The sequence below is a fragment of the Epinephelus lanceolatus genome, chromosome 1, assembly GCF_041903045.1.
Source record: "Epinephelus lanceolatus isolate andai-2023 chromosome 1, ASM4190304v1, whole genome shotgun sequence".
Taxonomy (NCBI): domain Eukaryota; kingdom Metazoa; phylum Chordata; class Actinopteri; order Perciformes; family Serranidae; genus Epinephelus; species Epinephelus lanceolatus.
Genome location: NC_135734.1, coordinates 18,158,444 through 18,172,116, shown reverse-complemented (window position 1 = coordinate 18,172,116; position 13,673 = coordinate 18,158,444). Strand labels below are relative to the sequence as shown.

The 13,673-nt window shown below is 41.1% G+C and overlaps 1 protein-coding gene across 3 annotated transcripts in view; it reads left to right on the top strand.

Annotated features, from left to right (window-relative positions):
• rhobtb3 (Rho related BTB domain containing 3) overlaps positions 1-13,673 on the top strand; it is a 34,759-nt gene that overhangs the window by 7,563 nt on the left and 13,523 nt on the right. For all 3 annotated transcript variants that reach the window (XR_013490908.1, XM_078166812.1, XM_033626530.2), the window contains exons 6-9: positions 4,178-4,373; positions 4,533-4,729; positions 11,698-11,807; positions 13,135-13,240. Coding sequence is in view for 2 of the 3 variants with exons in the window: in XM_078166812.1 (XP_078022938.1) it covers positions 4,178-4,373; positions 4,533-4,729; positions 11,698-11,807; positions 13,135-13,240 (609 nt within the window). In the remaining variant the exon portion in view is untranslated. The remainder of the gene's footprint in view (positions 1-4,177; positions 4,374-4,532; positions 4,730-11,697; positions 11,808-13,134; positions 13,241-13,673) is intronic.

Below are 13,673 nucleotides of genomic sequence, written 5' to 3'. Positions count from 1 at the left end.
CATGTTATTTAATGAATCGCAATTATTATTTCTATTAAGTAATACATGTAGTAATCTTCACAATATTTTGTTATTATTGTTGCTTTAAAAACTCTCTTTATGGTGTATAAAAACATGCACTTGGATTGACTGGATTGTTGCTTCTTACAGCTTACATAGCCATAAAAAAAGCTTAGCACAAAGGTTTTTATCCAGATCAATATTCTCTGTTCCAAACTGGATAGAAGAAGAGAGACAAAGAGCTAGGTAGACTGCCTTTATACAATGACGTTTGAATCAATTTTAGACAGAGCTCCTTTCAGCATCAGACACAGCAACAACTGAGCGTTTAGTGCCTTGTTCTGAGGCAGCTCGGGGATTGTAGTCGTGGAACAGAAGATGATTAATTATTCACTGTGTGTTTTACCAGATGTTCTTGATCAGTTTAGGTATTTAGGCACCCAAAATACCCACTTGTCCAGCCGGCAGCACGCCTAGCACCATTGCATTGTGTTGTGTGTTTTTAAATTTTGTGCATATTTAAATTGAATATTCACATCTAAGCATTGCAAGATTTAGTTTAAGGCTGCAAGATCACATTTGAAAATAGTTTCTTGTGTCCGACGACAGCTTAAAACTCAAGGATATAACAGACACACTCTCACACATCTTTTCTCTTTGAGACGCTGGAACCAGACGATGTTTGGCTTTTTTGCCTGGAAAATGACTCAAACAGTCAATAGATAATCAAAATGTTAATCAGTTAATCATCAACTCATTGTTTAGACTCTAATTTACTTTTAATCTGCTTATTTAAAATCCAGAATTTCAGATTACATTTTAATTAAGCCTCAAAACTAACTGCATTGAACTTGTGTCAAAAGCGTTTGGTTTGCAGCAGATTGTAGCTTTATTCTAGACTTAATGAAACTGCCACAAAACGTTAATTAATAGAGAAGATAAGTGACCACTGGACAATGATCAAAAGAAGCTAAGACTCAGAAGCACAAACATTCAGACAGAGCAAGCAGCAGAGACACAGTAATGTTGGTTATTGTAGCAACACTTAAAGGGATACTTCAGCATTTTTACCCAGCTTTGTATCGTAACAATCAATCAATCATTTATGTGCACAGGGAATTATACAAAGTACAACTCTGTGTGCTGTAACTTAGTCCTTTTTTGCATCTTTTTATATTGCTGGCTGCTGCTTTATAAATGTCCATGTTTCTGGATGGTTGTGGTAATCCATGGTTTCTGGTTTTGGAATGATTTAACTGTCCACACATCCAGAATCCAACAAGACTGCCGCGAGTCCATGTGGACTTCTCATACCTCCCACACTGTAACAATGTGGGAAGTATATGAGTGAACTGCGGTAAACTTCCCTTCATCCTCACAGCAGCCCGACCTCCCTGCTCATCTCCACTGGCTGTAGAGCTGTTGCTTGAACTAAAGATTGCACTATGCCGCATTTTTGTTCACCCGCCACCACCATCCATGACCACCACGGACACAAAAACTATTGTAAGCAGATTGAGGCAGGGAGACTCCCCTCTCTGCCTCAATATGAAACACAGATCAAACTGTACAACCATTCAGTGCTGATGAAATCTAAACCAAAATCCTGTTACTGTATTGCTAGTCTGATTCACCAGGTGTAGACTGTGGCTGTGAGCCTGCCATTGTTCGGTTGATTTTGGCCGGCATTCTTGCTCTTCCACTATGCATGTTACTGTTTCCAAACCCCCTTGCTCAAGAAACAACAACAACAACAACCTCCCAGTTATCAGTTCAAAAGAACTGAATGAATCAAAATGGAAGGATTGGATGATTTGGAACATGTAATCACAGAAACCTGCTTTGCTGTGTTGGTGATTTTTTTTTGTAAAGATAAAAAAAGAAAATGACTCGTGAATGCACATCTTTTAACTCTGGCAGCAGCATGTGCCAGTGACACTGACTTCACTTAATGTACCAATCCGTTCCACTTCACACAAGCTTGTGAGATATTGTTGTAATAATGTTCTGCTAGAGCGACGTACCACCAGCAAATCATCTGGGGTTTGAACAGGTCCAGTGAGCTCCTCCAGAGCTAAAGTACAGTCATGCTTTACCTCTAGGGCACTGATTATCAAATCGTGTCTGACTTTTCCATCACTAAAACTTACATCCATGGCTCAGTGCCACTCATGGTGATTAGTTTAAAGAAACTCAAACCAGCCAGAGTGTTTTTTTCCCCTACAGCAGAAAGATAAACAGTGACACCAGACCTTTCACTGACACAGTGCTGTGAAGATAGGTCTGGCTACAGGAGACCACTGTATTGCTTATTTCTTGCCTAAAATGTTTTCAGAAACACATTTTAGTTCACTGTTTAGCTGTATTTTGAGAATTTGTTAACAGAAAGTGAGCGCCATACTGTTTCCTGTATTGTAAAAATGGAGGCTGAAAATACTGAAATCAAACGGTAAGACTAAGCAGTGTTGGTTACCACCTTGTCTATTTGAGCTTACTGTTTCATTGTAATTCCAGATTGTTTGTTACCAGTCGCCTGACATATTGTGTTCTGAGCCAAAACGGCCATTACATCACCCGGCAACGGGAGTGTTTATTGGTCTGGTTGCAGGTTTTCTACCTCTTGAGCAAAAGCAAATGCCACAGCCCCTTTCCTCTGTTTTCTCTGGTCATGTAGCACCAATTTTAAAAGTATTTGCATATTTCTACTGCATAAACAGTCTGTTTTTATTAAGAAAACATCTTTCCAGCAAAGAAAAGAAACATGCCAAGCTGGAATAATTTGAATGAGTTCAGATTCATTCAGAAGCCCAACTCCCACACTACAAAAAATAGATCCAGTAGTGTGCTATTTTAAAAGGAGAGTCCAGTGTTGTATTCTTTAAGTGGTGCTGAATTTGTTGCTACTGCTGCTGTCTCAGTATTCTTCCATGCACAGTTAATTTTTTACAAAATAAAACCCTTGGAAATATTTAACACGAACTACGTCTTCAAACTCGTGTTAAATATTGATTCGGACACTTTGCTGCTCAATCTGATGCAGTGACTGACAGCTTTAAGTCCAGCCAAAAAGGGCATCAAGCACTGGCGGATTTATTGGTGCCCGTCCAGCACTGCTTAACTGTACTTATGGTGTAGCTTGCATTAAATATGATGTGCACTGATTCAGGAACAGCAGCATTTTCACAGCTAAATCTGAGCAGCCATAAAAAAGGAGATGAGGTCCACAGAGGAGCGGTTTGTACTGAGCATGAATAGGGATGTAACAGGAGGATGATTTGTGCAGCCCCCTCCCCCCAATTTTATGTTCCTGCTTGGTGCTTTTTCACTTTTATTAATTTGAATTCATGAGTACATGCATCACAGCGCAGTGTTTTTAATTCTTTTTCCCTATGAATTGTATGGTTTTTCATTGCAGTATTTTCCTTGTGTTCACTGTTTTTACAGTTACGCCCAGTTCACTGCAGATCATTTATCTGTGGCTTCTGTTTGCCCAGGTTTTTTTGCATATCTTCTTTAAACATTAACCTTATTTAAAATAAGCCTTTGGACATGCATGTCTTTTTATCACCAAAATAATCTAAAACAACCAGTGGAAGTCAACTTTCTGTCTTACTTACTGTCCCTCAAGATTAAAATAAGCAGCAGGGACAAATCCACTGCTGAACAGACAGAGAGACATTTCTCTATTACTTCAGCAGACCAGAATCCAGTGCAGCCGTCTTGGTTTGCATCGTCACAGGTCTGTTATTAGTGCAAAGACAAACATATCTGGAAGGGTTTGTTATTTTTCTAACCAGAGTGACAGGGCAGGGCACAGTATGACATTGGTTTCTCTTCTTGCTTTCTATCTTGACTAAAAGATCTCACTACACTGTGGCTGTCACTATTACTCTCTCCACATACCCCACATACACCCCATTTATCTCAGTTGTCAAAAGTCATTGTCAAAAAAAGAGGAAATCACTAGTAGGAGAAGACACGGAAGATTGAGGAAAAAATGAGGACAAATTACAAAGCTTCTGGGGTCCTTTGAACATAACAAATCTAGTGGATTTACCCTTTTATCTTTTGAAAGTACAGGCGAGCTGAATTTCAGCAGTGATTGTTCATTAACACAACTCATCCTATCAATCTTCCCCCTCTCTACCTCCTTCTCACCCTTCCTCCCTCCGTTCAGCACGCCTCCCCCCCATCCGAGTAGAGGAGTCCAGCTTCTCCCAGGACATGCAGTGGTTGCTGGAGCGTGGCGTGCAGTTCGCCGATGTGGCTTTCTATGCCGGGGACTCTGGGAAAGAGCTGGGGTGGGCGCACGCAGCCGTGCTGTGTGCTGTCAGTCCATACTTCAGACAGCTGCTCCTGGGACCTAAGACCAGGTAGGAGAAATATTAGCTCATTCATATGATACAGCTTAACAAGCTATTTTACCACCCGAACCTGTAGCCAGCAGGAGCCAAGCTCTCTCTCTGTGTGCAAACTCCTCATCTGCATCAGTGTGAAGGATTTTGTGCTGAATCTCATCTCTGGTTGGACAGGGAACGTCCACAGTCACGGTGCGTTTGCAGAGAGCGGGATGGAGGCCCACACTCGCTGCTCTCCACCTGGGACGGGGGGATTATTGATGACATGCCACGATCAGAGGGGCACCTGACAGGACGCCTCTCTCGTCTGGTGGTGAAGGATCCCCTCCTGTGTATGTGCTTGTGGGAGACTCTCATGTTCATTTACAGAGGTAAAAGCCATCAATTCCAATTTAAGTCATGTCACTTGTTTGTGGGGGGCAATTTGCAGAGGCATGTAGAGTTGTACAGTGAAGAAATCCAGCATAGATTTAAAAAATATGTAAAAAAGCAAGGACTAGCTGTACACATTATCACACTGATATGATACATAAATGCGAAAATAAGCTGTTGAACACAGCACACTCAGATGACAACCAAGAAAATCAGAAATCTGCTGTTTTGTGTCTTTTCCTTCTGAGATTCCAACACTATGTAGAGCTTTCACTGACAAAAAGTTACATGAATATAAAATTATTTCCTTCTTAGTCTAGAAATGTCAGAAACTAATTGTGAAAAATGTCACATATTACAATTTCCAGGCGAGACATGATGTAATAATACTGCTTTTTTTTTTAATCAATCAATCCAAAACTAAAAAAAAATGTAATCATGGAATACTAAGACAACCATCAAATTATCTTATTTAAAAGGCTGAAAGTACTGAATTTTTGGCATATTTTTCTTCCACAAAACTGAATTGTACAGTCATGCTAGCAGCTCAAATAACAGCTAACATCAATATGCTAACGTACCCTTATTTTGTTTTATTATTATTTTATATTTAACCTTTATTTAACCAGAAAAATCTCTTGAGATTTAAAATCTCCTTTTCAAGAGTGCCCTCCCCAAGACAGGCAGCAACATAAGTTACAGACAGACAACATAGAACAAAAAAACAAAGTCAAAAATATAATATGATGAAAAAGATTTCCGCAGACTTTTGGCCTATTTGACCTTCATCAGAGCATACATCATGATGATGAAGGTCAAATAGACTGAAAGCTCAACCACAAAGTGAGACACTGCATAGATGTAAGTGTGCGGAAATCTTTTTCTCCCAATTTGGACTGTTTTCAGCACCTTGCCAAGACTGAGCCAGATGGAGCAGTAGCTAATCTGCATCAACTACAAACAATTAAAAAGACAGCTAAAATACACCTTGACATTGGTGCATATATGATTGCATATAAAATTCTTACAACAGTGCTTTGAAACTGCTGAGAGGAGCCAATGAGTGCAATTTTAAGTCCTTCTGCAGAAGAATCCATGTTGAGAGCTGCTTACAAAAAGGCTTGTTTGCCAAACTCCATGTGTACCCTAGGTATAGACAATAAGAACATGTTCTCTAAATGGAGAGCATAGCCATTTTTGAATTATTTGCTAACATTGGCATTGCTCCTTGTTTAGGAGGTGAACTATTTACCATATTTAACATCTTAATTAAGTGTGTTTGCATGCTAACATTTGCTAGTTAGCACTAATTAGAGCTGCTGGGAGTGTCTGTAGTTTTGCAGGTATTTGTTTGTGAACCAACCATTTGACCTGATGGTGGCACTATGTGAAATGTTAAGGGATCATCAAAGTAAGGGATAATGTACAGCGAGCAGGCCATTGTTGTGAAATAAATTCAGACAGGATGATGCAGAAAGGGTCTTGAATCACCCTGAAGTAGGGCTGCACACTTTATTGTTATTATATCCATATCATGATGTGAGACTTGACATGGTCTTAGATTTTGTACATCATAATATCATAAATGTTTTATGTTTTCCCTGCCATAGGCCGCATTACAGTAATGTGATGTAATTTGCTGAACTTACCAGTCTGTTAGCTATACTGTGATTTACCTTTACCCTCTTTGTCATTATATCCACATTACTGTTGATTATTTATTGAAAATCTCATTGTGTAAATATTTTGAGAAAGCATCGATAGTCAAGCCTACAATATCGACACCATATCGACATTTGATTTTCTCAATATCTCCCCTCCCTACCTGAAGGGGTTTATATACCATTAATGACTCTGCTTGCCGTCACACACTTACCACACTTATTACACAAAAAAAAAATTTAAAAATCAATAATATTGCACAAAATGATTGATTAAAAAATGATTTTATTGCTTCCACTATGCATTTGTGCCAGCAGAACAGTGTCCATAGCAACGGTCTATTGTTCATAGCGGACCGTTGAAGGTCATAATTGACCAGTCAGAATCAAGTATTCAATAGAGCCATGTAATAAGTGATTATAATTCATTCATGTCAAATTTCATGGCACTTTAATACTCAGAGCCCATGTGACTATGGGTCTGAGTTAATCAGAAGTGAATTCTTGTAAATGCTGCCAGATTTTTTCCATATTAAAAGTTGCACCAACCTAAATCACAACAACACTCAGGAGCATCCCATCCCCACTAGAAGTTGCCCAAACTGACATCCTGGCACCAGGATCAGTTGCGCAGGAAGTGCCAAATAGAAAGTGGAGATCAGAATACAAAACTGCGGCCAACACTCGCTTTGTCCAGAGAAATCTGGACTCAGCAAGGATGGCTCAATCAGTTTATTCCCATCACACTACATGATTTCATGAAACATTTCCTGCTCCTCAGTGCGACAAACAGCTCAGTGTATTGAATAGTGTTCATTAATATAACCTAGTTTGGGTGATTTTTGTGCGTTGCCAATGGCAAGGCTCGTGTTTCAGGCTACATGCTCCCTGTTTGTTGCCATGTTAGACCCGCTCTGCACATTGCATTAGAGTTAAAATACGGCTAACAGAGCTGGACTGACATTCACAGCAAGGGAACTCCATTCCCCAAAAGCAGTTACTCTTTTTCCAATAATTTAGATGTAATGATTAATGTCCCCTGGCAGCAGAAGGCAGTTTGCCTGCTATTGGATCTTGTCCAGTGTTCCATTATGTTGAGGAACAGAAATCAGTCAAACTGAAAGTGCTTGATCGTAAGCGACTGTAGTATTTTAATCCAGTACCTGATCATTCATCGTGTAGTACTGTGATCTCACGCTGCTTTCTTCAACCTGTATTTGTACTTCGATGCCCCGGGGCACTTGTGTTTCCTTTACTCAGTTCTATCAAACATTATGGACACATGGTTTGGCACACTGAGCGATGTCTTTGCAGAAATTGAACCTCCATCACAACGATGGCTAATGGGATTCCTTCATAGAACCTGACACAGACACAGTGGCGTCATATTTACATCAACTCTGTGATGAAACTGTCATGTAGTATTAACAGTGTCTTATATTTAACTTCACCTAAGAAGCACACGCAGGCATAAAACATGCAACCAAAACATTGTGCATATTGTGGCACTCGTGTCCCAAATGCTCTCCAGCCCGTGTATGAACCCTAGCTGAACAGCCACCTGATATTCTCTGCAACATCAGTGCCGTAATGAAAATCTTCAGAGTCTGAGGCTCACAGTCTGCAGTGCTGTGCTTGCTGCATGTTAGATGGCAGCGCCTGTGCACGCCAGCGCCTCATCGCAGCCTGCATGTCATGCAGGAGCCCTTATGGCAAAAAGCTGTGTGAACATCTGATTCATAGCTCGCCTCTTAACATGTATGTGGTGAGCAGCGCTGATGGTCTGACGCACATATACACCAGGGGCAGACACACGAACACATGAGCTCAGTGTGTATGTGCGCTGGTGAAGGGAAGAAAATTATAGGGTTAGACTGAGTCTCTGTAAGTGACTGTGTGAATAAGAATAAGAAAGCCAGTGGTTGAAAGACGGAGGGTACAGTGTGTATCTTCATGCACGCTAATACATGTCCTTGGGTGGATTTTGTTTTTTGTTTTTTTGAGTAAGAATGGAGGAATATGAGAAAGTAAGAAGTGGGAAATTGTGACTAGTGTGAAAAAACAGAGGTGGCATGACGTGAGGGTGGGAGAGGGGGATAAGGAACTGGTGGAGAGTGTTTGGGTGATGGGAGAGCTGGGCACTAGAGCATGCTGCTAATGTGTGTGTGTGGCTCGGAGAGAAGAGCAGAAAGAGGGAAATGTGTTCATGTGCAGAGCAGAATACGAATGTCACGTTTCCATAAAACACTTCAGGGAGACGGTGTTGAGTCTTGCGTGTAAAATGACTCCCGTTAACCTTCAAAATTGTGGGTCTGATTGTACGTTTAAAGCAGCTGACCTCACATACAGTGTGTGTATTTCTCGATTATTGTCTTGAGTTGGCTGATCAGATGTGAGTGTGTGCCTCCTTTGCCCACAGAAACATTGAAAGCACAGTGAGCCAATGCCTGATGTTCATTTGCAGTAAATCCGCAACAAGCTGTACTTTGCATTCCTAGAGATGGGATGAATATCTTACGCAATTCAATTCAACCCATTTGTCATTTGTTGCTCATTATATTGGCTTAGCAGGCCTAATTTCCATAACAATATCATGTCTCTTTAAAACGCACAGCATCACACTTGTGGTATTATCCCAATCCACGCTTGGGGTTTTTGTCACTGGAGTGTGTGCGGACAGTCGCAGAGGCCATGACATTGCTTGTGTGATGTTAACACTGTGAGACTGTGTCTCCTTGTGTAGTGTGCTGCTGAATTATTGAGTTTGTCACTTGGTTGCTTTTGTGTGTGTGTGTGTGCATGTTTAGCACATGTACAACACGGGTGAATGGTGTGTGTTTGTGATCATTGTTGCCTTATTTGGGGTCAGATTTTAGACTACAGACCAGTTGGTTTTGAGATGACATGTCTCACTGGGGAAAAATTGTTGTATTATGCTTTCCCTGCTGTTGTCCTTTGGTAGGCTGCACTGCTTTTTGTCTCTGATAGTCTGGTTTAGGTTTAGGTAGAGTCAGGAATGTAGCAGGTATGGAAGAGGTTAAGGAAAGCCTCCAGGAAATTTGTGCTAATCTGTACAACTTGCATCCTATCTCAGCATTTGTGTGTCTGTGTAGGTGGATGAGAAGAAGTACACCAACTCCAGAACTTATTTATGAGATTATGTAGAAATGATTTAAGCATTTTCAAGCTTTTGCTTTTACCTTAAATATGAGGATATGTTTTTGGTTCAGTTTCTTTTAGGGCTGTACTGAATACCAGTTTGGGGGCATCGAAGCGTCGTTGAGAAATACTCACAATTAGTTGAAGCTTCGGTGGGAGGACATCTGTTTCCAGTCGTTGCACCTAAAATAACTCTACAATTTGTCACTTTGTTTGCATGCAGGTTGCAGAAACATTAGTCAAATAGCCATAAGACTAAGCTGTTACTTGGAGTTTTCAGGTGATTTGCCAAGCTGGCTGTCGATTTGTAATATGCCAGTTTTCTTATGCGTATCTGGTACACAACCTTTTGGGGGTTATCTTTGTCAATTTTGAAATTATTACAGATGCTTGACTTTTTAGACATCTTACTGGCGTATCTGTAAGATCTAGGCCGATCGCTAGCCTAAAGTGTCCTCGTCTGAGAATAACTAATAATTAATGTTGATGCATAATGAATTTTGTAGGATTGCTATTTTTTTAATTTATGAGCTATGTGGGATTTTTGGGGTAATAGTATATTCAAACAAAGCATTCGAATACTCATTTGGATTTCATTACCATGGCAATGATCCAAGCTTCGAAGCCCTAGTTTGTCTGTTGGTCTTTTTGTCAGCAGGGTTATAGAAAAACTACTGGCCTGATTGTCATGCAACTTGGTGGAAGGGTGTAGCTTAACAGTGTCTTACATTAAGGTTAACACTGAGAGATAGGGCATTTAGCCGTGGTAGAGTTCTACTTGCATATGTATTGCACTTAATGCCTTAGTCCCATGTATGAAAACATCTACCAGTGCACCCAGTCCTGTTTTCTGGAGTTTGGCTGCATCATATGTCAGCACCACAGCTCCTGAGCTAATCTCTCACCCTGCCTCTGAGGTGTCTGTGCCATGCAGTGTTATTATCCGGTGCCGTGTGTTGAGGTAATCCCTCTATCAGCCCAAATACCATCATTATGAACTAATGATGAGATAAATCCTGCCCAGTCCAGCTCCCTTCTTCCCTCAACAGTCTGTTTATGTCCCAGTGAGATGGCGTGCGCCACTCCAATCAAGCTGCAAGGCTGTGCAGGCTTTGTAAAAGAGTGTGCCACTGAAGTGAATACATGCAGCGCAGATGCAGGTTGACAAGTTTTACTTTGTCTGTTTTGTTTTAGAAGTTTTGGGATTTTATTTTTATCACATTTTCCCTGATTATTTACTGTGTATCTATCATTTTAAACAATGCTTGTAGCATCCATGAGGATGAATCCTACTGACTTTGGTGATCTTCTAACTTTACCTCTAGTTTGTTTACTACTTTATGACCAAATACCTGCAAACTAATGATATTCCCAACACCTTTACTTTGTGTTTAGAGCTAATTAACAAATGTTAGTGTGCTGACATTTGTTAAATTAGCTCAAAGCCCTGCTGTGCTTAAATACAGCATTACAGAGACTCATGCTCAAACACACTCATCCTACCAACATATTTAACATACACAATGTCTGGTCACGAGTGTGTTTTTCAGCCACTAAAACTGGTCTAAATTTTGCAATGTGATCTGATGAGAAACAACTAAATTCCAGACTCTTCATTTATAAATCAAACTATTTAATGACACATGTCTATACCTGGAATTTGAATTATGTAAATATGGATAAAAGGTTTAAATATCTCAATGCTATATTTGTTTAAAATACATTTGATATGTTTGATTTGTGTAGAATAACATTATAAGCCTGCAGGCTATTGGAAAAAGAATGATCTATAGAAATAAACTGACCTAAATCCGTGTTAAATCAATTAAATAAATACTAGTAACCAACTGTCTTGAAGGCAGGTGTATTATGGCCACAAGTGTATTTTGCAAAGGCCTTTGGATCACTGTTTCTGATATTTGTGGAATCTGGACTGGCTGTCCCGCCTTTAAACACCATGGATTATATAAGCAAACAGATTTTTAAAACAAGCCAACTTTGTCAAAAACAGGCCCCGTGTGTTCAGAGTAAGGGATGTGGGTGTTTTGGAACATGGTGCCAACTAGAAAAGAGTTTGCCTGCTGTGTGTTTCTGTAAACTGTGCTATTGTGGGTCCAAAGAATCGGTGTGTTTGTGGATGTTTTTAGGAGCGTGGGAGTGGGAGCACCTTCAGGAGGCCCTGGAAGAGAAGCTGAAGAATTCACTAGCTGTGGCTCAGCTTATGGAGCGCATACGATCCCTCATCGGCAGAGACCGGGTGAGCTCTTTAATGTTTGGAAAAAAAAAAAAATCCTCTCACATAATCTTGTTTAAGACTGGGATATCTTGTGGACGGTGCGGATGCTATAACAGCCCTCCCCAACAAAAAGGAGGTTAAACATCTACAGTGTGTCAAATCTTCTCTTTGAAGGTATAAACACATGTTTTTGTAGTTGCAGACTAACAGCGCCTTAATTAGCAAGACCTTGTTTAGAAACAGCACAGTAATAACTGACTATAATTAGCATATTTACATAATTACTGCCCGTATCAGCCCTCAGACACTGTGGGATTTGGCACAACATAAACAAGAGATGCTCTCAAAGGAGCCGAAGCACAACACAAAATCTGTAAGGAGACCACACTGGACATCGGCCACGAGATCAGACACCATGTTAAAAACTGCAGCGTCACATCTGCAATGTATTGTGTCTATCCGGAAAACATGAGGTGGCTCCATGTAATAGGCAGCAGACTTTAACATTCAGAGAGAGATCAGGAGATATGACTGTGCCTGACAAGCCCTTGGCACCACCGCACATGGCCCACCAGCCCATCTGGATAGAACTAGGTCTTCTACCTGAGGCGGCGTTAAGTCGACATGACACACCAAGAGACGGGCCGGGCTACTTTAACACGATGAGACACCCTAATGTCCTGTCGTGATTTGATCTCGTCCTCTGCAGACACCTCCGGGTCGTCTCACTCTGTGAGACCGGCTGAAATTTGCTTTCCATAAGCTTGCCATTGATTTACAAAATCAAAGAGGCTTGATTCTGTTGCTGCCTCGACTGAAGACTCTCTGTGTGCTGAGCGCTCCCTCTGCAGCAGAGCAGCACGAGAATATGAAGTTCTTTGTGCTTCAGTTGACTGAGAAAGGTCACGGAATGGTAATAGGATGCTTTGACGGCGCTCATTTGAGGACTTAACACAACCACGTGTGCACAAGACACACTGGCAGCCGTTTTCATACGACTGATTTCACCTGCTGTGCACTGCAGCACACTCTATTGCACTCTGCATCTTTTAAATGCCCACAATCATCAGGAATGTGTTAATAAATAGGCAGTTTGGACGAGCGTGTGGTTCCCAGTCTGTTTTCAGTGTTAGCCCGAGCTGTCATGCCGTTCTTGGCATTGCAGTTCAAGTATGTTTGGGTAGCGCTAAGCAAGACTGGCAGAGAAGCCATTTGTATTCCACAGGGGAGGTGAGATGGATGCACAGAATGGCAATTGTGCTGGTAACTAGTACCTGACATCCACCAAAGGGATGTGAACTCTCTGTCTGCTTCTCTTGGCTTCTTCTGTTTGTATGTGTGTGTGCAGGGCCCCAGGGACACCCCGAGTGCCCGGGCAGCTCAGCTCGGCCCCCAGACTCTTGTCAACCTCTTCAATTCTCCCCTTTACTCTGATGTCATCTTCATGGTGCAAGGTGGGTCCATGCTTATCTGTTTTGACATACACACATTTACAAATGCATGCACCGTCACACAGCAGAGGAAGGTCACACTTAATTAGCCGTGATTGAATCATGATCTCAGTCCCGGGCCTGGACGTCCATTTGGAAAGCAAAATAAGATAAAGCGGTTGGTTGGAGGGACGGGCTGCCTTCCGTTCCTGTCATGTTTCATCTCACCAGCAGCTCATCCATGAGCTGCATTTAGCCGATTCTCTATTAAAGGATCAAACCGTGAAATCCAGAAATAATGCCCCGAAGCCTCTCCAAATCAATATTTATCTCATAAAAAGCGCAATGAGCTTTTCTTGTCCTTGCACCTCTGAGCTGTGAGTCAAACTCTTTGAGGTCACGGAGAAAATGCCTACAAGAATATTTTGTGCATTTCTGTTTTGTTTTTCTTTACGCC